The sequence below is a fragment of the Coregonus clupeaformis genome, chromosome 15 (assembly GCF_020615455.1).
Source record: "Coregonus clupeaformis isolate EN_2021a chromosome 15, ASM2061545v1, whole genome shotgun sequence".
In the NCBI taxonomy this organism is placed as follows: domain Eukaryota; kingdom Metazoa; phylum Chordata; class Actinopteri; order Salmoniformes; family Salmonidae; genus Coregonus; species Coregonus clupeaformis.
Genome location: NC_059206.1, coordinates 46,049,799 through 46,076,269, shown reverse-complemented (window position 1 = coordinate 46,076,269; position 26,471 = coordinate 46,049,799). Strand labels below are relative to the sequence as shown.

The 26,471-nt window shown below is 43.2% G+C and overlaps 1 protein-coding gene across 2 annotated transcripts in view; it reads right to left on the bottom strand.

The window, feature by feature from the left end:
• Window positions 1-618: 618 nt before the first annotated feature.
• The window catches only part of LOC121582173 (transcription factor RFX3), a 62,428-nt gene continuing 36,575 nt past the window's right edge, over window positions 619-26,471 (bottom strand). For both annotated transcript variants that reach the window (XM_041897797.2, XM_041897798.2), the window contains exons 10-17: window positions 16,738-16,853; window positions 15,022-15,176; window positions 14,802-14,899; window positions 14,450-14,599; window positions 13,980-14,188; window positions 13,490-13,643; window positions 13,331-13,373; window positions 619-1,249 (exon numbers count right to left, since the gene is read on the bottom strand). In XM_041897797.2, the coding sequence (XP_041753731.2) occupies window positions 966-1,249; window positions 13,331-13,373; window positions 13,490-13,643; window positions 13,980-14,188; window positions 14,450-14,599; window positions 14,802-14,899; window positions 15,022-15,176; window positions 16,738-16,853 (1,209 nt within the window). In that variant the 3' untranslated portion in view covers window positions 619-965. The remainder of the gene's footprint in view (window positions 1,250-13,330; window positions 13,374-13,489; window positions 13,644-13,979; window positions 14,189-14,449; window positions 14,600-14,801; window positions 14,900-15,021; window positions 15,177-16,737; window positions 16,854-26,471) is intronic.

Sequence of the window (26,471 nt, the reverse complement as noted above, 5' to 3'; positions counted from 1 at the left end):
ACTACAAAAACACACACACACTGAGAACATGTCAGTAGATTATACGAGTCTTTACATTTTATCACACTATCCAGCATCTAAATCCAACCAAACCAATGCATGAAGTGCGTAGAAAAGCTAATGTTGTAGTGTCTGTCTGTCTGTCTGTCCGTCCGTCCGTCCGTCCGTCCGTCCGTCCTCATCTTTCTATACAGTAGCAGCACACATAAGAGTATGTCTTTCTTCTTGGGCAGAACTTCCTTCATGGCTATAAGCCATTAGTGGTTATCAGGGGATCATGGCTACGATTATACACTATTCAATAAATCATAGAACGCAAAACAACTGTCACATTACAAGCAATCATACTTCACAAAATGTCATATCTAAACAAAGCTTTGAAATATACAAAAAAGTCAAAAATCTCATATCGTTCAACTGAATTCTGTCCTTAACTGGAATGTGTCAATGCTTTCTCTATAAGAACGTATATCATCTCATGATTTGAGCTTTGAGACATAAGTAAATATATACCCTCCCATCTACACAGCTAGGGTCAGTCAGTGTCTCAAGTCTGTAAATGGCAGCATCTCATTGGTCACATCACACCCCCCACTTCCAATCCTCCTCCCTCACCCAGCAACCCCTCCCTGAGGACAGACACATGGGACAACAGCAGACAGAGGCAGCCTGTCCACATGACTCTCCCCAGTAGATTCCTATTCACGTCTAGCTCTCTTCATCGATCCACTGTTTGTGTGACGCCAGCGGCTGTGGACATGGTGATTTTCATCATCCTCTATTGGCCGGGGTGGAGGAGAGCAGAGAAAACACAACGCATGACAGAGGGAAACAGTGCAGACGTGTGTGTGACAGCGAGATCGATAGAAACAAGGAGAGAGAGAGAGAGAGACAGACAGATCAAGAGAAAATAGATTTGTGGGCGTCTTCCTCTCTTCAGATGGAGGGTGGGCGTCTCTCTCTCTTCAGACTGAGGCGTAGGTGTTGCCGGTGGCGCTGCATCGGCGGATTGTGGGGGTGGCGGCAGAGGGGGTGAGGATGTGCTCAGCGTGGTCCTGGGGGGGATGGGGCAGAGAGTGCAGGATGCCCGGCTGGACCACCCCCACCACTGGATTACTGCCGTCCTCCAGAGCCCCCACCTGGATCACCTCGTGCTCATGCTGCAACTCAGCCTTCTCCCGCTTGGCCAGCGGCTCCCCAGACTCCTCCATGTCCTCCTCCAGGTCACTGTCCATCTCACTCACCTCGTCTGGAAACACAGACAGGGGTACAGGGTCAGTCAATCAGACAGACAGGTAGACAAAAAGACAGACAGAAAGAAAGAAAGAAAGACAAAGATAGACAGATACAATGCTGACTCTTCAGGATTCTCATTAGTAATGCTGGACCATTGTGTTTGCAGGAAAGGCTGATAGCCTGAAGACCCGACGTTGAATTGCATAGAATTCTACGTTGGGCAGAAATTTACATTTGGATCAGGAAAGTTTCAACTCACGACCTCTACAAGCCAGAATGCTGAATAAAATGATACTTAACCGGTTGTCTGAGTGGTTGGTCCTTTTGCAGGTACACTACATATACACAAATGTATGTGAACACCCCTTCAAATTAGTGGATTCGGAACTGAGCCAGGACTACAAACATGTTTTAAACACCCTTGCTAGCACGTAGAAGAGAATCATTATATCTGGCCCCCTCCCGTGCTACCAAAGGGGTTCAGAACGTTTCAGCCGACTCTTTGCCCTGAACGAGTACTTGAAGAAACTTTCCAATGACAGGAATGTCTCTTTTTGTGACAACTTTGATTTGCTGTGTGAGCAACCAGCACTTTTTTAAAAGAGACGGGATTCACCCTAACCGCAGGGGTTCCAGGATTATTTCGAGCAACATCGCAAACTGTTTTAGAGACTGACGGACAGGGTCTGGTAGTGCTCCAGTTCTCCCTGTCAGAATAAGCAACAGAGGACTTGGAAAGCATATAAACCCCTGTAGAAATGGCACTATGGTTATTGTGAGTAACCTAATTTATGTTTCTTCTAGTGAGTTTATACAAACTTATCTCCTACCATTCTGATCGATTGAAGACTGTCAGAAAACGTGGTTGTAATGTTAATAATTTGGTTATTATTCCACTGGTTACCTCGAGGCAGATGCCCCAGGGGCAGAGTGGCCCACACTCATTGAATATGGCGCTTTTAAATGTTCACAAGTAAAACCTTTCTTGTAAATTACCTCATTACTGAGCGGAAAGTTGATTGCATGTTTCTCACTGAAACATGGCTGTCATCAGACTGTAGTGCCGCTCTTATTGAAGCCTCCCCCTCGGACTACAGCTTTTCATACTCCATCAGAAAAGAGAAAAATGGCAGGGGGACAGCCTCTATTTTTACTAAAGCTCTCAGCTGTAAGGACATTTCGTTTGGCGACTTTGGGTCTTTTGAGCATCATGCTATACTGTTTAAATGTCAGCCACCAGTGCTGGCCATAACCCTGTATAGGCCACCAAAGCACTGCCCCACTTTTTTTACTGATTTATCTGAACTATTGTCTATTGTCCTTGAGAACTATGATAAAATCATTGTGATGGGCGATTTTAATATTCATGTTGACAAAGAGACTGACTCCAAGGCCATGGAATTTATGAATCGTTTGAGCTCTATAGACCAACATGTTACTGTGCCCACCCATAACCGCGGCCATACCTGGTTATTACCAAGGGGCTTTCTATTGACATATCCTCTATTGTTGATGTGGCTTTATCTGATCACCACTGTGTATTTTTTACTACCTTGTTGCCCAAAGCACAGGGTAATACTGAATGCATTATTAAGAAACGCTATCTTATCTCTGAAGTTGCTACAGATTTTATTGAGTGTATGAACAATACTCCACCACCTATTCTGCCTTTCTCTTGTGATGATTTAGTTGATAGCTTTAACTTAAATGTAGGGCAACCATTGATGCCCATAGGTCCAGTAAAGTTGTAAAAGGCCACATCCAAACGCAGAGACCGTTGGATGAGTGAGGAAACTAATCAATTAAAGAGAAATTGCAGAAAGGCAGAGCGGAAGTGGTGAAAGTAAAAGTTGCAGGTCCATTATGATATTCTGAGAGAACAAGTTGGCATATACACTACCAGTCAAAAGTTTGGACACACCTAATCAATCCAGGGTTTTTCTTTATTTTGACTATTTTCTACACTGTAGAATAATAGTGAAGACATCAAAACTATGAAATAACACATATGGAATCATGTAGTAACAAAATGTGTTAAACAAATCAGAATATATTTCATATTTGAGATTCTTCAAAGTAGCCTTGATGACAGCTTTGCACTCTGGCATTCTCTCAACCAGCTTCATGGGGTAGTCACCTGGAATGCATTTCAATTAACAGGTGTGCCTTCTTAAAAGTGAATTTGTGGAATTTGTGTTTGAGCCAATCAGTTGTGTTGTGACAAGGTAGGGGTGGTATACAGAAGATAGCCCTATTTGGTAAAATACCAAGTCCATATCATGACAAGAACAGCTCAAATAAGCAAAGAGAAACGACAGTCCATCGTTACTTTAAGACATGAAGGTCAGTCAATCCGGAAACTTTCAAGAACTTTGAAAGTTTCTTCAAGTGCATGCTCAAAAACCATCAAGCGCTATGATGAAACTGGCTCTCATGAGGACTGCCACAAGAAAGGAAGACCCAGAGTTAACTCTAATGAATTTATCCTCTGCAGCAGAGATAACTGCACCTCAGATTGCAGCCCAAATAAATGCTTCACAGAGTTCAAGTAACAGACACATCTCAACATCAACTGTTCAGAGGAGACTACGTGAATCAGGCCTTCATGGTCGAATCGCTGCAACCCAATTGAGATGGTTTTGGATGAGTTGGACTGCAGAGGCAAGGAAAAGCAGCCAACAAGTGCTCAGCATATTTGGGAACTCCTTCAAGACTGTTGGAAAAGCATTCCAGGTGAAGCTGGTTGAGAGAATGCCAAGAGTGTGCAAAGCTGTCATAAAGGCAAAGGGTGGCTACTTTGAAGAATCTAAAATCTAAAATATATTCTGATTTGTTTAACAGTTTTATGGTTACTTCATGATTCCATATGTGTTATTTCATAGTTTTGATGTCTTCACTATTATTCTACAATGTAGAAAATGGTAAAAAGAAAGAAAAACCCTTGAATGAGTAGGTGTGTCCAAACTTTTGACTGGTACTGTTTAACAAGGCAATTAGAAATGCCAGACGGGCTCATTTTTCTAACTTGATCACTATTAAAATGAGAATAATTCGAGAGTGTTCTTCTCGACAATTGATGGCCTGATAAATCCTACCCCCGCAAACCTATGTGAACTTTCCTCCACATCTAAATGTGATGAGTTTGCGGCATATTTCAGACATAATATAACCAACATTGGGCTGGGTATCAGTCAAGCAAGACCTGATGAGAAGTCTGATGATATGTGCCCTAGCCTACCACAGAAAGACACTATGGATTTATTTTCCCTGGTTGACACAGACATGCGCAGGAAAGTGATATCACAATTTAAGCCTTCTACCTGCCTTCTCGATCCTATCCCCACCACCTTCTTCAAAACAGTTTTTAATTGCATATCTGAAGAAGTGCAAGCTATTGTTAATCACTCCCTGTTCACAGGTACTTTCCCTTACTGCACTAAAAACTGCTTTGGTGAAACCCCTTCTGAAGAAAAGTAATTTAGATTCTTCAGCTCTTAGCAATTTTTTAAAGGATTTTTTAAAGTGCAAACTGTATTACCACTGAAAAATTCCAATCTGGTTTTCGTGCCCACCACAGCACAGAGAAAGCCTTAGTTAAAGTGGTAAATGATCTTGGAGCCAACACAGATGCCAAACAGTTCTCTGTCCTTGTACTCTTAGATTTAAGTGCTGCATTCGACACGGTTGACCATGATGTCTTTCTGGACAGACTGGAGAGGTGGGTTGGCCTCGCCGGTCCCGTTCTAAATTGGTTTAAGACCTATTTAACCGGTCGAGAGGTTTTTGTCACCCTTGGTGAACATGACTCAGAGAAAATACATATCACATGTGGTGAAGGTTTGATTTTGGGTCCGGTACTATTCAGTTTATACACTACCGGTCAAACGCTTTTAGAGCACCTACTCATTCAAGGGTTTTTCTTATTTTTTTAAACTATTTTCTACATTGTAGAATAATAGTGAAGACATCAAAACTATGCAATAACACATGGAATAGTAACCAAAAAAAGTGTTAAATAAATCAAAATATATTTTCTATTTGAGATTCTTTATATATCCACCCTTTGCCTTGATGACAGCTTTGCACACTCTTGGCATTCTCTCAACCAGCTTCACGAGGTAGTCACCTGAAATGCGTTTCAATTAACAGGTGTGCCTTTTTTATAAGTTAATTTGTGCAATGTCTTTCCTTCTTAATGCGTTTGAGCCAATCAGTTGTGTTGTGACAAGGTAGGGGGTATACAGAAGATAGCCCTATTTGGTAAAAGACCAAGTCCATATTATGACAAGAACAGCTCAAATAAGCAAAGACAAACGACAGTCAATCATTACTTTAAGACATGAAGGTCAGTCAATACGGAACATTTCAAGAACTTTGAAAGTTTCTTCAAGTGCATGCTCAAAAACCATCAAGCGCTATGATGAAACTGGCTCTCATGAGGACTGCCACAAGAAAGGAAGACCCAGAGTTAACTCTAATGAACTTATCCTCTGCAGCAGAGATAACTGCACCTCAGATTGCAGCCCAAATAAATGCTTCACAGAGTTCAAGTAACAGACACATCTCAACATCAACTGTTCAGAGGAGACTACGTGAATCAGGCCTTCATGGTCGAATCGCTGCAAAGAAACCACTACTAAAGGACACCAATAATAAGAAGAGACTTGCTTGGGTCAAGAAACACGAGCAATGGACATTAGACCGGTGGAAATCCTTTGGTCTAATGAGTCAAAATTTGAGATTTTTGGTTCCAACCGCCGTGTCTTTGTGAGACGCAGAGTAGGTGAACGGATGATCTCTGTATGTGTGGTTCCCACTGTGAAGCATGGAGGAGGAGGTGTGATGGTGCTTTGCTGGTGACACTGTTTGTGATTTGTTTAGAATTCAAGGCACACTTAACCAGCATGGCTACCACACCATTCTGCACCGATACGCCATCCCATCTGGTTTGCACTTAGTGGGACTATCATTTGTTTTTCAACAGGACAATGACCCAAAGCACACCTCCAGGCTGTGTAAGGGCTATTTGACCAAGAAGGAGAGTGATGGAGTGCTGCATCAGATGACCTGGCCTCCACAATCACCCGACCTCAACCCAATTGAGATGGTTTTGGATGAGTTGGACTGCAGAGGCAAGGAAAAGCAGCCAACAAGTGCTCAGCATATTTGGGAACTCCTTCAAGACTGTTGGAAAAGCATTCGAGGTGAAGCTGGTTGAGAGAATGCCAAGAGTGTGCAAAGCTGTCATAAAGGCAAAGGGTGGCTACTTTGAAGAATCTAAAATCTAAAATATATTCTGATTTGTTTAACAGTTTTATGGTTACTTCATGATTCCATATGTGTTATTTCATAGTTTTGATGTCTTCACTATTATTCTACAATGTAGAAAATGGTAAAAAGAAAGAAAAACCCTTGAATGAGTAGGTGTGTCCAAACTTTTGACTGGTACTGTTTAACAAGGCAATTAGAAATGCCAGACGGGCTCATTTTTCTAACTTGATCACTATTAAAATGAGAATAATTCGAGAGTGTTCTTCTCGACAATTGATGGCCTGATAAATCCTACCCCTGCAAACCTATGTGAACTTTCCTCCACATCTAAATGTGATGAGTTTGCGGCATATTTCAGACATAATATAACCAACATTGGGCTGGGTATCAGTCAAGCAAGACCTGATGAGAAGTCTGATGATATGTGCCCTAGCCTACCACAGAAAGACACTATGGATTTATTTTCCCTGGTTGACACAGACATGCGCAGGAAAGTGATATCACAATTTAAGCCTTCTACCTGCCTTCTCGATCCTATCCCCACCACCTTCTTCAAAACAGTTTTTAATTGCATATCTGAAGAAGTGCAAGCTATTGTTAATCACTCCCTGTTCACAGGTACTTTCCTTACTGCACTAAAAACTGCTTTGGTGAAACCCCTTCTGAAGAAAAGTAATTTAGATTCTTCAGCTCTTAGCAATTTTTTAAAGGATTTTTTAAAGTGCAAACTGTATTACCACTGAAAAATTCCAATCTGGTTTTCGTGCCCACCACAGCACAGAGAAAGCCTTAGTTAAAGTGGTAAATGATATTGGAGCCAACACAGATGCCAAACAGTTCTCTGTCCTTGTACTCTTAGATTTAAGTGCTGCATTCGACACGGTTGACCATGATGTCTTTCTGGACAGACTGGAGAGGTGGGTTGGCCTCGCCGGTCCCGTTCTAAATTGGTTTAAGACCTATTTAACCGGTCGAGAGGTTTTTGTCACCCTTGGTGAACATGACTCAGAGAAAATACATATCACATGTGGTGAAGGTTTGATTTTGGGTCCGGTACTATTCAGTTTATACACTACCGGTCAAACGTTTTAGAGCACCTACTCATTCAAGGGTTTTTCTTATTTTTTTAAACTATTTTCTACATTGTAGAATAATAGTGAAGACATCAAAACTATGCAATAACACATGGAATAGTAACCAAAAAAGTGTTAAATAAATCAAAATATATTTTCTATTTGAGATTCTTTATATATCCACCCTTTGCCTTGATGACAGCTTTGCACACTCTTGGCATTCTCTCAACCAGCTTCATGAGGTAGTCACCTGAAATGCGTTTCAATTAACAGGTGTGCCTTTTTTATAAGTTAATTTGTGCAATGTCTTTCCTTCTTAATGCGTTTGAGCCAATCAGTTGTGTTGTGACAAGGTAGGGGGTATACAGAAGATAGCCCTATTTGGTAAAAGACCAAGTCCATATTATGGCAAGAACAGCTCAAATAAGCAAAGACAAACGACTTTAAGACATGAAGGTCATTCAATCTGGAAAATCTCAAGAACTTTGAAAGTTTCTTCAAGTGCAGTCGCAAAAAACATCAAGTGCTATGATGAAACTGGCTCTCATGAGGACCGCCACAGGAATGGAAGACCCAGAGTTACCTCTGCTGCAGAGGATAAGTTCATTAGAGTTACCAGCCTCAGAAATTGCAGCCCAAATAAATGCTTCACAGAGTTCAAGTAAAAGACACATCTCACCATCAACTGTTCAGAGGAGACTGTGTGAATCAGGCCTTCATGCTCGAATTGCTGCAAAGAAACCACTACTAAAGGACACCAATAAGAAGAAGAGACTTGCTTGGGCCAAGAAACACAAGCAATGGACATTAGACCAGTGGAAATTTGTCCTTTGGTTTGGAGTCCAAATTTGAGATTTTTGGTTCCAACCGCTGTGTCTTTGTGAGACGCGGTGTGGGTAAACGGATGATCTCTGTATGTGTATTTCCCACCGTAAAGCATGGAGGAGGAGGTGTTATGGTGTGGGGGTGCTTTGCTGGTGACACTGTCTGTGATTTATTTAGAATTCAAGGCACACTTAACCAGCATGGCTACCACAGCATTCTGCAGCGATATGCCATCCCATCTGGTTTGGGCTTAGTGGGACTATCATTTGTTTTTCAACAGGACAATGACCCAACACACCTCCAGGCTGTGTAAGGGCTATTCTACCAAGAAGGAGAGTGATGGAGTGCTGCATCAGATGACCTGGCCTCCACAATCCCCCGACCTCAACCCAGTTGAGATGGTTTGGGATGAGTCGGACCACAGAGTGAAGGAAAAGCAGCCAACAAGTGCTCAGCATATGTGGGAACTCCTTCAAGACTGTTGGAAAAGCATTCCAGGTGAAGCTGGTTGAGAGAATGCCAAGAGTGTGCAAAGCTGTCCTCAAGGCAAAGGGTGGCTATTTGAAGAATCTCAAATATAAAATATATTTTGATTTGTTACTACATGATTCCATATGTGTTATTTCATTGTTTTGATGTCTTCACTATTATTCTACAATGTAGAAAATAGTAAAAATAAAGAAAAAACCTTGAATGAGTAGGTGTTCTAAAACTTTTGACTGGTACTGTACGTTATCCCTTGGCAGCGTTATCAGAAAGCACAGCATTGACTTTCACTGTTACGCAGACGATACACAACTTTACATTTTGTGTCACGTGAGGATTTTAGCTGGTCTACCTAAGAAAGCCATTGGTCAACTGCAAAACATACAGAATGCTGCAGCACGGGTACTGACCAAGACCAGACGGAGAGCACACATTACACCGGTTTTAAGGTCTCTTCTATTGGTTTTTAAATCAATCCACGATTGTGCACCCCAATACATGTCAGACATGCTTTTAAGTTATGTACCCAGTAGGTCCCTCAGGTCCTCTGGCACTGGCCTTTTAACTATCCCAAAGCCTAGGACCAAGAGGCATGGAGAGGCAGCCTTTGGTTATTATGCCCCCAGCCTCTGGAATAGCCTGCCAGAGAACCTGAGGGGGGGGTCGAAACTGTAGACATATTTAGAAGAGATCTTAAAACACATATTTTTTGCTTTGCTTTTCCTCAGGGTGCTTTTTAGTTGTTCAGTTTGTGTCATTCTTTTGTTTTTTATCTTATGTTTGTTGGGTAGTAAATATTTATTAGTTTTTTATTAGTTTTTTCGTGTAAAGCCCATTGCGTTGCGTTCCATGTCTGAAAAGTGCTGTATAAATAAAGCTTGATTTGATTGGATTGGATTTCAGCTACACCCGTTCCTGACAGGTGTATAAAATCGAGCACACATCCATGCAATCTCCATATCAACATTGGTAGTAGAATGGCCTCACTGAAGAGCTCAGTGACTTTCAACGTGGCACCGTCATAGGATGCCACCTTTCCAACAAGTCAGTTCGTCAAATTTCTGCCCTGCTAGAGCTGCCCCGGTCAACTGTAAGTGCTGTTATTGTGAAGTGGAAACGTCTAGGAGCAACAACGGCTCAGCCGCGAAGTGGTAGGCCACACAAGCTCACAGAACGGGACTGCCAAGTGCTGAAGCGCGTAAAAATGGTCTGTCCTCGGTTGCAACACTCACTACCGAGTTCCAAACTACGACTGGAAGCAACGTCAGCACAATAACTGTTTGTCGGGAGCTTCATGAAATGGGTTTCCATGGCCGAGCAGCCACACACAAGCCTCACCACGCGCAATGCCAAATGTTGGCTGGTGTGGTGAAAAGCTCACGGCCATTGGACTCCGGAGCAATGGAAACGCGTTCTCTGGAGTGATGATTCACGCTTCACCATCTGGCAGTCCCCAATGCATAGTGCCAACTGTAAAGTTTGGTTCATGAGGAATAATGGTCTGGGGCTGTTTTTCATGGTTCGGGCTAGGCCCCTTAGTTCCAGTGAAGGGAAATCTTAACGCTACAGCAAACAATTACATTCTAGACGATTCTGTGCTTCCAACTTTGTGGCAACAGTTTGGGGAAGGCCCGTTCCTGTTTCAGCATGACAATGCCCCCATGTACAAAGCGAGGTCCATACAGAAATGGTTTGTCGAGATCGGTGTGGCAGAACTTGACTGGCCTACACAGAGCCCTGAGCTCAGCCCCATCAAACACCTTTGGGATGAATTGGAACGCCGACTGTGAGCCAGGCCTAATCGGCCAACATCAGTGCCCGACCTCACTAATGCTCGTTGCTGAATGGAAGCAAGTCCCCACAGCAATGTTCCAACATCTAGTGGAAAGCCTTCCCAGAAGAGTGGAGGCTGTTATAGCAGCAAAGGGGGGACCAACTCCATATTAATGCCCATGATTTTGAATGAGATGTCCGACGAGCAGGTGTCCACATACTTTTGTGAGACAAAATATCTACAGAGTAGTGTTATCAACCCGACCTTCAGTATGCTGTCTGTATATCATTTGTATTTCCGGTTTTTATTTTCAATACTGATGCAATTTGCATGTGACAAACACTTGCACAATATGGCTGAGCCTAACCGAACAGCAAACACTACCAGCTGATTGCGAGGAAACGTGCTTCGGTCGACTACATTCGGTTACATTCAGCTATTGTTTAAATATTGTGATTCACGTGCAATGCATCAACAGATTGAAAATACAAGTGACAGAAACGACAGGCACCACAAAAAGTCAGGTAAACAACCCTTTCCTGTGGATACCTTTTTGCCACCTCCTACTGCCAAAAGGACCAACAGCATGTACAACCGGTAAAGTAAGTGTAAATATCATTTTATTCAACATTCTGCCTTGTAGAGACGATTGCATATTTTTTTACAGCGACTTCTTTCAGACTGATATTCATGGAGTAACCATGGTAAAAGTCTGGTGTTTAGGCAAGGCTGCACACAAAAAAACAGCTGTTTAATAAATGGTCCTAACCTTTTCTTATGAACATCTTAGTATTATACAGTGAGGGAAAAAAGTATTTGATCCCCTGCTGATTTTGTACGTTTGCCCACTGACAGAGAAATGATCAGTCTATAATTTTAATGGTAGGTTTATTTGAACAGTGAGAGACAGAATAACAACAAAAAAATCCAGAAAAACGCATGTCAAAAATGTTATAAATTGATTTGCATTTTAATGAGGGAAATAAGTATTTGACCCCCTCTCAATCAGAAAGATTTCTGGCTCCCAGGTGTCTTTTATACAGGTAACGAGCTGAGATTAGGAGCACACTCTTAAAGGGAGTGCTCCTAATCTCAGCTTGTTACCTGTATAAAAGACACCTGTCCACAGAAGCAATCAATCAATCAGATTCCAAACTCTCCACCATGGCCAAGACCAAAGAGCTCTCCAAGGATGTCAGGGACAAGATTGTAGACCTACACAAGGCTGGAATGGGCCACAAGACCATCGCCAAGCAGCTTGGTGAGAAGGTGACAACAGTTGGTGCGATTATTCGCAAATGGAAGAAACACAAAAGCACTGTCAATGTCCCTCGGCCTGGGGCTCCATGCAAGATCTCACCTTGTGGAGTTGCAATGATCATGAGTACGGTGAGGAATCAGCCCAGAACTACACGGGAGGATCTTGTCAATGATCTCAAGGCAGCTGGTACCATAGTCACCAAGAAAACAATTGGTAACACACAACGCCGTGAAGGACTGAAATCCTGCAGCGCCCGCAAGGTCCCCCTGCTCAAGAAAGCACATATACATGCCCGTCTGAAGTTTGCCAATGAACATCTGAATGATTCAGAGGAGAAATGGGTGAAAGTGTTGTGGTCAGATGAGACCAAAATTGAGCTCTTTGGCATCAACTCAACTTGCCGTGTTTGGAGGAGGAGGAATGCTGCCTATGACCCCAAGAACACCATCCCCACCGTCAAACATGCAGGTGGAAACATTATGCTTTGGGGGTGTTTTTCTGCTAAGGGGACAGGACAACTTCACCGCATCAAAGGGACGATGGACGGGGCCATGTACCGTCAAATCTTGGGTGAGAACCTCCTTCCCTCAGCCAGGGCATTGAAAATAGTAGTGGATGGCTATTCCAGCATGACAATGACCCAAAACACACGGCCAAGGCAACAAAGGAGTGGCTCAAGAAGAAGCACATTAAGGTCCTGGAGTGGCCTAGCCAGTCTCCAGACCTTAAACCCATAGAAAATCTGTGGAGGGAGCTGAAGGTTCGAGTTGCCAAACGTCAGCCTCGAAACCTTAATGACTTGGAGAAGATCTGCAAAGAGGAGTGGGACAAAATCCCTCCTGAGATGTGTGCAAACCTGGTGGCCAACTACAAGAAATGTCTGACCTCTGATTGCCAACAAGGGTTTTGCCACCAAGTACTAAGTCATGTTTTGCAGAGGGGTCAAATACTTATTTCCCACATTAAAATGCAAATCAATTTATAACATTTTTGACATGTATTTTTCTGGATTTTTTTGTTGTTATTCTGTCTCTCACTGTTCAAATAAACCTACCATTAAAGACTGAACATGTCTTTGTCAGTGGGCAAACGTACAAAATCAGCAGGGGATCAAATACTTTTTTCCCTCACTGTATGTAACCTTACAAAAATGCGAAATGATCAAATAGCCTCTGGACTGCAACTGACCATAACATTTGTGAATGGGTAATAATTGAAACCGCTATTCTCTAAGTGGCCGCACGTTGAGATGAATGTAGATGGAGGTACGACGCATAACAAAAGAAGAATGACGCACAGCAATGCTGAACGGACATGGCTTCAAAGAGCTTAATAACCCCATGCAATGTAGAACCAGACACCTACAGAGACCTAGCCTGTAGACACAGCTTGGTGTTAGCTTACCTTTGTCCATGTAAGCAGGCGACATGGCGTTGAGGTCATCGAACTGCAATACATTAAGAAGCACAAAGAAACCATACTGAGACTGAGCCAAGGAGTAATGGGAACATTACAATTATGTGCGTGTGTGTGGTGTGTGTTTTGTTTTCATCAGGGCCTTACTTCTCCCATGACACCAATGGGCGTCTCGCAGGTTGCCTGGGCGACGCGGTGTTCCACCAGGTAGAACATGTACTCGTCGTAGAGCAGGCGGATCAGGTGGAACGAGCCGAAACTGGCCGCGCTGCGCAGAGTCAGGTCCCGAATCACCATGGAGCTGACAAAGAGATCGACAACAAGAGATCACCAACCACTGGAAAACTGCTAATAAGCGGACAAATCAATCAAACCATATCAATTGATATGATAAACAATACATCTCACAACACACTACTTAAATTGCTCCCTTATTATTTGGTTAAGTGTGTACGTTGTATTTCTGTTGTGTATGATTTCTGTGTGGTGCATACCAAAACAACACATTTCACTGCACCTATCCGGTGTGTGACAATAATTGTATTAATTTTTTTACCATAAAATTAGGATTAATTCTATTGTACCCATTCAATTTCTATGATCTCATTCTATTTCTATGGACGGTACAGTAGCTGACCTGTAGAAGGACCACTTGAGCAGGAACTGTCGTGCAGCCCTGGGGAAGCTGGGCCGGTCCTCGAAGGGCTGTAGGACTTGGGTGACCACGTTGTCCAGCCAGGCAGCCCACTGCTCCAGAGAGCTCTGCTGCTGCAGGGTAGCCTTGAAGTCCTGCTCTAACCGCTGCACCACGCCCTCTTCACACTGACACACCCATGACGCCTGCTCCTAAAGAGAGAGAGAGAGAGCGAGAGAGAGGACGGGTCAGTGTGGGGTAACACAAACAAACATGCAAAAACAGATGCACACGCACTCCCCGATGAAATAAACAGCAACTTCAAGCAGAGAGAGGACAACGAGATAATGACAGATGGCTATACAATGGACCAATGTGTCCCTCTGTAACTAAATACAGACAGTCAGACCAAACCACAGCCAGCCAGATGGAGGGACAGGCAGACGGACAGCCAGCCAGAGGGACAGACGGACCTGCACGTTGGCGAAGTCGACGCGGTTGAGGTCGCTGAGCATCTGATTGATCTGGGAGGTGTTCTGCAGCACGGCCCGGGCTGCCTGGGCCAGGTGGTTCAGACTAGTGTAACGACGCATTGTCTGAGCAAAGGCACTAACAGCGGCAACCTGCAGCCAATCAAACACACAGAGGATCAAACAGCAGCCAATTAAAATCAGACCAAGACCAGTCAGAACAGATAAAAGAGAGGAAAGAGAGGAAAGTCAGGATCAAAGAAAATAAAAAGAGCCAATTTAAGTTTATTTGCCAATATTTGTGTAAGTGAGTGAGTGAGTGAGTGAGTGTGTGTTAGAGAGAGAGTGTCTGTACCTTGGTCTGGATCATTCTCTGTGGAATGACGTTCATGGCATTGTTGAGCCAGCCTTCCAGGCTTTTGGCAAAGTTGCGGATGGCTTGAGTCAAGGCACCTAGAGAGGGACAGATACAGAGGACAGCAGTCTATATAAAGATCACAATTTAAATTCTGATACCCAACTAGGGATGAGCGAGAAAGTGTGTGTGTGTGTGACTGTGTGCGTCAGCCACTCACTGGGGATGGGTCTGAGGACATCAGGGATGAGGATCTCCACTAGGGCCTGGTACATCAGGTGGTCACAGGAACTCATCCACTTGAGCACAGCCTCGTTCCTACAGAGCACCACCAGCCTGGAGCAGGGCAGACGGCCCTCAATCTCACTCACACCACTGTGGAGACAGGGTTCAAAGTTACACATACTCGTCTTATATACTGGATCTGCTAACCATGTGTATGTGACCAATACATTTGATTTGATCAGATTCACCTACATCTCACTAGGCCTACTGTGGGGGGATGGAGTTAGAGTCATTACTGAATTATTTTATGTAGCAAATCAAATATGAAACCTTGTAAACAATTCATGGTAACCTCGTAAACAATTCATTTAGACCAGGCGTTTATTTGAAACAGGTGTTTATTTGCTGAAATGTGTGCCGTTGCCCGGCTATTAAAAAAGGGACAAGCGGCTATTTGAGAGACTGCGTTTAATTGAAGTTTTATGGTAGTTACAGGGGACACGCACTGTCCCAATGAATTCACTCACCCATCCGAACCTTTGAGCACGCGGCAATCATGTGCAGCCAACTGCGTGCAACCAGACTAGATTAACGAGGGCTGCCCTGGCTAGCCCCTCTGCAACAGAGCACTGAGTGAGGCTGAAACGGCTGCATTAGGGAGCTGCCTTACTCAAAGAAAATTTACCAAAATAACAATACAAAAGGGGAAGCGACCACCTATGCTTTATTAGCTCAAACGATTTTAAAAACAAATTGTTGTGACATGAATGAATGCTAGAACTACATGCAAAACAGCGCCATCTCCTGGATAGTGGTGGGGCTCTGCCCCACTTGCCCTGGATTCATTGCTGCGGGAAGTAGGGGTGCTGAGGGTGCTGATAAAAAAAAAAAAAGGAATAAATAAAACAAAAACAAATAATAATCCCACCAAAGGCCTTTATTGCTCCTGTATGAGCAGAGAAAAATACTTGTCAGCAGAGCAGAGAGAAATACTCCTCAGCGTTGCCACTGATCAAAGGATATTTGAAGCATTCAAGAAGAATCAGAGTTGAGGCCAACTTAATCGCGGGTTAACCCAGAACTAAAGTCTTGCGTTAACCCAGAACTAAAGTCAGCTGCTCGATTAAGTTCTGGGTCCATACACAGACAGTCCATACACAGACAGGGATCAAGAAATGCTAGAACGAGGATCTCCACCCTCGCTCTTTGCAAGTTATGGGCCGAATGTCCCTTCCCCTTCCGAAATTTGAAAGATGCTAACATCTGCGAAATCGTGATTTGTCCAAATAACCAATGACGAAAAACCCAAACACCAGAACTACTGCTTCTCGTTATCCTACACATCCCTTTCAGTCCCGACAGATTGTACGGTACTAGTTATGTTTACGTAGATCTGTCTACGAGACAGGTGATAATGTGTATTGCTAATAGTATACCTGATAATATGGAGCATGCATAGGCTATATGCATGTTCCAATATGTTAAAATAATTTGTACACATAATTTTGAAGATATGATATTGGGCTCATTTCTCGAGGTAGAAATAATATTTTAGATGGTGTCAGCATAATTTTATTTTTATTCATTTTGGAGTAGAAGGTCCTTTTAAAAAGTCACCAGAACTGAGCTTCAAGAGAGAGGGAGAGAAACAGAGAGTGAAACAGAGAGAGAAACAGAGCGAGAAACCGAGAGAGAAACTGAGAGAGCTGACCTGTTTTCTGTGATGGTTGTGCCCTCCACTAAGTCAGAGGGGGAATAGCGCCAGAACGTCTGCCACAGCTTCTCTATTAGACTGAACTGGAGGTTCACCACCACATCCAGAATGGCCTGCAAGAGAGACACATGGTCAACATCACACAACTGAGCTGAATACCCATTCACAGTCAAGCTGATTAGTGTGGATGAGCTGGTGTGCATCAATGGAGATGAAGACTTGTAAATATCATGCATGCCAAAGAAAGCTCCCATTAATCTGCACATTGGGGCCGATTCAGACTTGGAAAATCTATGCTTTTGTTACACGCTTTGATTTAAGCACTTCTCAGTAGTTAGTATTCAGACTTACCTTATGGGTGTGGCTCCCTTGTGCGCACTGAATACATTTAATTCAACTGCTGAAAACCCTCCCTCTTGCTGGCCAATAGATTTTCTCGTGTTTTCATTCAATAGGGTTTTCAGTACATTTATTTAAAGCCATCCCTTTAAATAAGGTGTACCTTTAATTTGAATTTTCTCGACAGACTCACTAGAATATATCGACCAATGAAAAAAAGACATCTAAATATATGCATATTCATCACCGTTTCAACACCAATTGGTAGATAAAAAAATACTCTGATCTTGTAGATTACTTAGGGTTGGGAAAGTATTTATGAATAATAAAAAAGGTATGGAGAGCCTTTACGCATTAAATATACTGGTCAATAAAACAATACAGTGGTTTGATTCATCCTGAAAGTTGCCATATTCAATCCATGAAATATTGTAAGGTGAGAAAACTGTACAACAGTGGCGGTCGGTGCCGTTTAAGATGAGGGAGGATGATTAAAACAATTATGAGCATGGCCTTATTTCTATTACAGCATATTGGATGACTGTCATTCATAATCCAATCACCCAGTTAAATCTAACATCGATAGGTTTAGGCTACTACATGATACTCACATTTTCCCTATGCCCACCATGAGGTTCCTACAACCTAGCCTATGAATGAAAGTTTACAACGTACAGTGAGGGAAAAAGGTATTTGATCCCCTGCTGACTTTGTACGTTTGCCCACTGACAAAGACATGATCAGTCTGTAATTTTAAATGGTAGGTTTATTTGAACAGTGAGAGACAGAATAACAACAAAAAAATTCAGAAAAATGCAAAAATGTTATAAATTGATTTGCATTTTAATGGAGGGAAATAAGTATTTGACCCCTCTGCAAAACATGACTTAGTACTTGGTGGCAAAACCCTTGTTGGCAATCAGAGGTCAGACGTTTCTTGTAGTTGGCCACCAGGTTTGCACACATCTCAGGAGGGATTTTGTCCCACTCCTCTTTGCAGATCTTCTCCAAGTCATTAAGGTTTTGAGGCTGACGTTTGGCAACTCGAACCTTCAGCTCCCTCCACAGATTTTCTATGGGATTAATGTCTGGAGACTGGCTAGGCCACTCCAGGACCTTAATGTGCTTCTTCTTGAGCCACTCCTTTGTTGCCTTGGCCTTGTGTTTTGGGTCATTGTCATGCTGGAATACACATCCACAACCCATTTTCAATGCCCTGGCTGAGGAAAGGAGGTTCTCACCCAAGATTTGACGGTACATGGCCCCGTCCATCGTCCCTTTGATGCGGTGAAGTTGTCCTGTCCCCTTAGCAGAAAAACACCCCCAAAGCATAATGTTTCCACCTCCATGTTTGACGGTGGGGATGGTGTTCTTGGGGTCATAGGCAGCATTCCTCCTCCTCCAAACACGGCGAGTTGAGTTGATGCCAAAGAGCTTGATTTTGGTCTCATCTGACCACAACACTTTCACCCAGTTCTCCTGTGAATCATTCAGATGTTCATTGGCAAACTTCAGACGGCCCTGTATATGTGCTTTATTGAGCAGGGGGACTTTGCGGGTGCTGCAGGTTTTCAGTCCTTCACGGCGTAGTGTGTTACCAATTGTTTTCTTGGTGACTATGGTCCCAGCTGCCTTGAGATCATTGACAAGATCCTCCCGTGTAGATCTGGGCTGATTCCTCACCGTTCTCATGATCATTGCCACTCCACGAGGTTAGATCTTGCATGGAGCCCCAGGCCGAGGGAGATTGACAGGTCTTTTGTGTTTCTTCCATTTGCGAATAATCGCACCAACTGTTGTCACCTTCTCACCAAGCTGCTTGGTGATGGGCTTGTAGCCCATTCCAGCCTTGTGTAGGTCTACAATCTTGTCCCTGACATCCTTGGAGAGCTCTTTGGTCTTGGCCATGGTGGAGAGTTTGGAATCTGATTGATTGATTGCTTCTGTGGATAGGTGTCTTTTATACAGGTAACAAGCTGAGATTAGGAGCACTCCCTTTAAGAGTGTGCTCCTAATCTCAGCTCGTTACCTGTATAAAAGACACCTGGGAGCCAGAAATCTTTCTGATTGAGAGGGGGTCAAATACTTATTTCCCTCATTAAAAATGCAAATCAACGTATAACATTTTTGACATGCGTTTTTCTGGATTTTTTTGTTGATATTCTGTCTCTCACTGTTCAAATAAACCTACCATTAAAATTATAGACTGATAATTTCTCTGTCAGTGGGCAAACGTACAAAATCAGCAGGGGATCAAATACTTTTCCCCCTCACTGTAGTTGCACAAAGGCCGAGAGAAAGATTTAAGGTGACCGACAGTGACACATTCAATACCGCCCTGCATCTAGCTGATTTAGGGTGTAATCATTAGTTCAACAGTTGCAAATTTGGACAAATTGGACAAATTCATGTATGTTTATACCAATTTCGTTCTGTTTGCTTCCGTTTAAGAACGTTTTTCAACAGAATCGGCGGAATGAATACACCCCTGATCACACGCAAACAGTTCAATTTCATAGCCACATACAAACATCTTGTTGTATTCCTTCTCGCATCTACGCGCTCTCCTCCTCTCACCTTTTCCCTTCACGTGTGGACTTCAAATGCACAATACATTAGCTGTCTGTGACCAGGCGAAAAAACCTTTCCAAACCAAACCTTCATATCATAACCGCTACACACATCCTACATCGTTGTCACCATATTAGCTAAAGTAACGTCATAGTCAAAATAGATAATAGAACTAACGTGTTAGTAAACCCGCTACAATCATGCAGTACAGTGTACAGTTAGTAAGCAGTTACACCGGTGGGCCCCGGTGGCAATAAATTAGTAAAACCAAAAACACCTTGACTTGGAAGAGTTCCAGTGTTGGAATGTCATAGCCAGCTAGTTAACATAACACCTCTCTGTTTGAGTAGGCTAAACTAGCTAGCTGCATTTGCTAGCTAAGTAAGTGAAAGTAAAATATTAATACAAAATACACTCATGAATTTGTTCAAAACTGTTAAACTATTGTCTTTCTCTTTGAGTCTACTACTCACCACATTTTTATGCACTGCAATGCTAGCTAGCTGTAGCTTATGCTTTCAGTTCTAGAAACGGAGAAACTCTGGAGCTCTGTCAGAGCGTGCAGCCAACTGGTCTCCCCCGATTGCTCAGTTTGGCCAGTTGGCCAGCTCTAGGAAGAGTCTTGGTGGTTCCAAACTTCTTCCATTTAAGAATGATGGAGGCCACGGTGTTGTTGGGGACCTTAAATGCTGCAGAAATGTTTTGGTACCCTTCCCCAGATCTGTGCCTCGACACAATCCTGTCTCGGAGCTCTACAGACAATTCCTTCAACCTCATGGCTTGGTTTTTGCTCTGACATGCACTGTCAACTGTGGGACCTTATATAGACAGGTGTGTGCCTTTCCAAATCATGTCCAATCAATTGAATTTACCACAGGTGGACTCCAATCAAGTAGAAACATCTCAAGGATGATCAATGGAAACAGGATGTACCCGAGTTCAATTTCGAGTCTCATAGCAAAGGGTCTGAATACTTATGTAAACAAGGTTCTGTTTTTAATTTAAAATAAATATGCAAAAAAAATCTAAAAACCTGTTTTCACTTTGTCATTATGGGGTATTGTGTGTAGATTGATGTGGATTTTTTCTTATTTAATCCATTTTAGAATAAGGCTGTAACGTAACTAAATGTGGAAAAATTCAAGGGGTCTGAATACTTTCCAAATGCACTGTACGTTAACCTAATATGATCCACTACTGCTAGCGACTCTGAGGAACAACCACACGGCCGTGACAGAGGAAAGAAAGTTAAACTAATCATGTAATGGAATGATGCAAACATTGAGGCTATACATTTAAGGGAACTAACACTAAAGTGACAGTTATAAATGTATGTGGGTATAACTGGCAGTGGCTACTGATAGTGGCTAATATTTAACATGATAGGCTACAAATAGGAAACAGAGAATGTTGGGGCATATGATTAAAACATTGAGAGTGCACAAAGGTTACATTTGTTGCGACATTGTTGCCCTGTCACCACATAGGCTAGGCTGCAGTAGGCTACCCATTTGGGTTAGGTCTCCGTTTAATCCCTGCAAGCTAAAAAGGCCATAAAATCACAATTCTGCATAACGTCACAGTATTTATACTTCACTCTGTGTAAGGGGCAGACATACCTGTCATGTTGATATGCTTTTCAGTTCACCGCCATATGACTAGTTTCACATTAAATCTCTCCGCATTTGGCAATCATCTCTTTGCTTCCACCGGGCATTCCACTGATTTCAAAACTTATTCCGTGACAACAACATTGTTGATAGCTGTTTCTTCCCTCATCACGGTCTTCAGAAGACTACAATGTTTGGTTCAATGAAAATGTTTATATCTAAATCAGGCATTTCCCCATCGTCCGATTCATTTTCAGAGTCAGAGAGACTCAGCCTGGCACGATCGTCCTCCAGAAAGTAGACCATCACAACTTTTTCCCACTGATCTTTGTTGATAGCAATGCAACACTTTTTCAGTTCTTCATTATATATATATATATATTTTTATCCTGTGGTAGAAAGGATTTTCCACACATGCTGAGCAGCTCATGTTATAGACAGATGCATGCTACATGGCAGACCAATCCAAACTAATCTCTCAGCATGTCCAGTCCATCCATTATCTCAGCCAATCATGGCTAGCAGGACGTTTCCTGTATTTTTCTGTGGCTAAACAAACTAGGCTCATAATTTAACAATTGTATTTGTATTTACAGATAGCATATAAGTTTGTTATTAAGGCACATGAAAGTTCACATTCCAGAAGGCATTTCTGCCAAAAAACGAATAAAAAAAAAACATTCAAATGCCTCTCCTGTGAAGTAGTGACGTGCGACATACGCCTAGCTTCTTGAAACGGGTCACATTTTTCTCCATCGATAATAAGGTAAAATAGATCTAAAACAACTGTAATTTATATTTACAATCCCTTATTAAAACAGATTACTCATTTACCTAGCTCTTATCAATAGCTCTTATCAATTTGTAAATTACAGTGCATGGAGAATGGTGTTATTTCTATCGGAAAAAATTAAGTTGATGTTTTTCCACTTGGAACCGACTGGTTGCTTGACCTTATTCATGATTTCTTCGCGTATATGGTGGAATTAAGTCCAGATCAGAATATGCGTATCTGTACACACACCTCTACCACACTTCCATTTCTGCAATCTCCACCCCAAACGAATACCTGTCTGGCACATTCGATTCCCCTTGCTTAAGTTCAAGGACAGAATGCGTGCAGAGAGGAAAGTGCATGAAAAAATATAAATAAATTGTAAGGGTACACTTTGAGACAATCATTCAGAGGACCGCACATATCTTTAATTTGTTGTACTTTTTCTTCCAATATGATCAATTATCAATTGAGAGCAGATTCAGATCAATTGAGCACATTGAGCAATTGATTTGATGTACAGCACATCACAAATATATACATCCACACATCAAATAGGCTACATCACATGTATACATATATTCTTTGAGAACAGCGCCGGAAAAGATGGCTGCCGTTTTACAGCCCTCTAACCAATTGTACTATTATGTGTGTTTTTCCGCGTTATTTGTAATTTATTTTATACATAATGTTTCTGCCATCGTCTCTTATAACCAAAAAGAGCTTCTGGATATCAGGACAGCGATTACTCACCTCGTATTGGACGAAGATTTTTTCTTCAACGAGGCGGCCGCGAAGGATATCATACAGACACCCGACAAGGCCCAAATCCCCGTCATTCGCATGAGGAAGAGACGGAGATATCGTGGACGTAGATCGGGGTGCCTTGTAAGGATCCGACGGCGAGCGAGTAAACTGCCTCTTCCATCAATCCTATTAGCCAATCTTCAATCATTGGATAACAAATTGGATGACCTAAGATTACGGTTATCCTACCAACGGGACTTTAAAAACTGTAATATCTTATGTTTCACCGAGTCGTGGCTGAACGACGACATGGATAACATACAGCTAGCGGGCTATACGCTACATCGGCAGGATAGAACGGCTGACTCCGGTAAGACAAGGGGTGGCGGTCTGTGTATATTTGTAAACAACAGCTGGTGCACAAAATCAAATACTAAGGAAGTCTCGAGGTTTTGCTCGCCTGAGGTAGAGTATCTTATGATAAGCTGTAGACCACACTATTTACTAAGAGAGTTTTCATCTATATTTTTCATAGCTGTCTATTTACCACCACAAACCAATGCTGGCATTAAGATTGCACTGAATGAGTTGTATAAGGCCATAAATCAACAGGAAAACGCTCATCCAGATGCAGCGCTCCTAGTGGCCGGGGACTTTAATGCAGGGAAACTTAAATCCGTTCTACCTAATTTCTACCAGCATGTTAAATGTGCAACCAGAGGAAAAAAAAACTCTAGACCACCTTTACTCCACACACAGAGACGCATACAAAGCTCTCCCTCGCCCTCCATTTGGCAAATCTGACCATAACTCTATCCTCCTGATTCCTGCTTATAAGCAAAAACTAAAGCAGGAAGCACCAGTGACTCGGTTAATAAAAAAGTGGTCAGATGACGCAGATGCTAAGCTACAGGACTGTTTTGCTAGCACAGACTGGAACATGTTCCGGGATTCTTCAGACAGCATTGAGGAGTACACCACATCAGTCACTGGCTTCATCAATAAGTGCATCGATGATGTCGTCCCCACAGTGACCGTACGTACATACCCCAACCAGAAGCCATGGATTACAGGAAACATCCGCACTGAGCTAAAGGGTAGAGCTGCCGCTTTCAAGGAACGGGACTAACCCGGACGCTTATAAGAAATCCCGCTATGCCCTCCGACGAACCATCAAACAGGCAAAGAGTCAATACAGGACTAAGATTGAATCGTACTACACTGGCTCTGACGCTCGTCGGATGTGGCAGGGCTTGAAAACTATTACAGACTACAAAGGGAAGCACATCCGCGAGCTGCCCAGTGACACAAGCCTACCAGACGAGCTAAACCACTTCTATGCTCGCTTCGAGGCAAGCAACACTGAAGCATGCATGAGAGCACCAGCTGTTCCGGATGACTATGTGATCACACTCTCCGTAGCCGATGTGAGTAAGACTTTTAAGCAGGTCAACATTCACAAGGCCGCAGGGCCAGACAGATTACCAGGACGTGTACTCCGAGCATGTGCTGACCAACTGGCAAGTGTCTTCACTGACATTTTCAACATGTCCTTGACTGAGTCTGTAATACCAACAAGTTTCAAGCAGACTACCATAGTCCCCGTGCCCAAGGACTCTAAGATAACCTGCCTAAATGACTACCGACCCGTAGCACTGACGTCTGTAGCCATGAAGTGCTTTGAAAGGCTGGTCATGGCTCACATCAACAGCATTATCCCAGAAACCCTAGACCCACTCCAATTTGCATACCGCCCCAACAGATCCACAGATGATGCAATCTCTATTGCACTCCACACTGCCCTTTCCCACCTGGACAAGAGGAACACCTATGTGAGAATGCTATTCATTGACTACAGCTCAGCATTCAACACCATAGTGCCCTCTAAGCTCATCACTAAGCTAAGGATCCTGGGACTAAACACCTCCCTCTGCAACTGGATCCTGGACTTCCTGACGGGCCGCCCCCAGGTGGTAAGGGTAGGTAACAACACATCTGCCACACTGATCCTCAACACGGGGGCCCCTCAGGGGTGCGTGCTCAGTCCCCTCCTGTAGTCTCTGTTCACCCATGACTGCATGGCCAGGCACGACTCCAACACCATCATTAAGTTTGCCGACGACACAACAGTGGTAGGCCTGATCACTGACAACGATGAGACAGCCTATAGGGAGGAGGTCAGAGACCTGGCCGTGTGGTGCCAGGACAACAACCTCTCCCTCAACGTGACCAAGACAAAGGAGATGATTGTGGACTACAGGAAAAAAAAGAGGACTGAGCACGCCCCCATTCTCATCGACGGGGCTGTAGTGGAACAGGTTGAGAGCGTCAAGTTCCTTGGTGTCCACATCACCAACAAACTATCATGGTCCAAACACACCAAGACAGTCGTGAAGAGGGCACGACAAAGCCTATTCCCCCTCAGGAGACTGAAAAAGATTTGGCATGGGTCCTCAGATCCTCAAAAAATTATACAGCTGCACCATCGAGAGCATCCTGACTGGTTGCATCACCGCCTGGTATGGCAACTGCTTGGCCTCCGACCGCAAGGCACTACAGAGGGTAGTGCGTACGGCCCAGTACATCACTGGGGCCAAGCTTCCTGCCATCCAGGACCTCTATACCAGGCGGTGTCAGAGGAAGGCCCTCAAAATTGTCAAAGACTCCAGCCACCCTAGTCATAGACTGTTCTCTCTGCTACCGCACGGCAAGCGGTACCGGAGTGCCAAGTCTAGGTCCAAAAGACTTCTCAACAGCTTCTACCCCCAAGCCATAAGACTCCTGAACAGCTAATCATGGCTACCCGGACTATTTGCACTGCCCCCACCCACCCCATCCTTTTACGCTGCTGCTACTCTGTTAATTATTTATGCATAGTCACTTTAACTCTACCCACATGTACATATTACTTCAACTACCTCAACTAGCCGGTGCCCCCGCACATTGACTCTGCACCGGTACCCCCCTGTATATATAGCCTCCCTACTGTTATTATATTTTACTTCTGCTCTTTTTTTTCTCAACACTTTTTTTGTTGTTGGTTAAGGGCTGTAAGTAAGCATTTCACTGTTATGTCTGCACCTGTTGTATTCGGCGCATGTGGCCAATAAAATGTGATTTGATTTGATATTAAGGGTTACCTCAGTAGTTGGATGAGCGAAAATGTCCCTTCTGCTCCTTGACTGAATTCATTCTAAATGTAGTCTGTTGTTGCTATCCTTGTGAGGCAATCCAGGTGTGCATTGGTCAGTCTGTTTCTGTTTTTGTTTCACAATGTTCATTGTTGAAAATGTTGCTTCACATGAATAAGTGCTGACAAAAAATGATGTCACATTTTGCACACACTGCTTCAGAAGTGGATACTCTGTGTCTGACACAAGGCTCCAGAAATGGGTAACACCTGATCTTAGTTCACCTTGCAATGTGTCATTTGCCTGCAACTCCACTATCTCACTCTCTGTTCCAGCACGGTCAGGCTGTGATGACTGGGGTCAGAGATGACACTGGCACATGAAAGGGGTTCTCAATGAATTTGAAAAACTCCTTGTACTCCATGATATCCTTGAATCTTGACTCAAACTCCAACTTCAACTCTTCCAACACACGCACAAATGCATCATAGCTAAAATGTTGCAGTGTGTCTGGGTTGGATGTGGTGACTGCTCTGAGTTTTGGGAAATGAACAAACT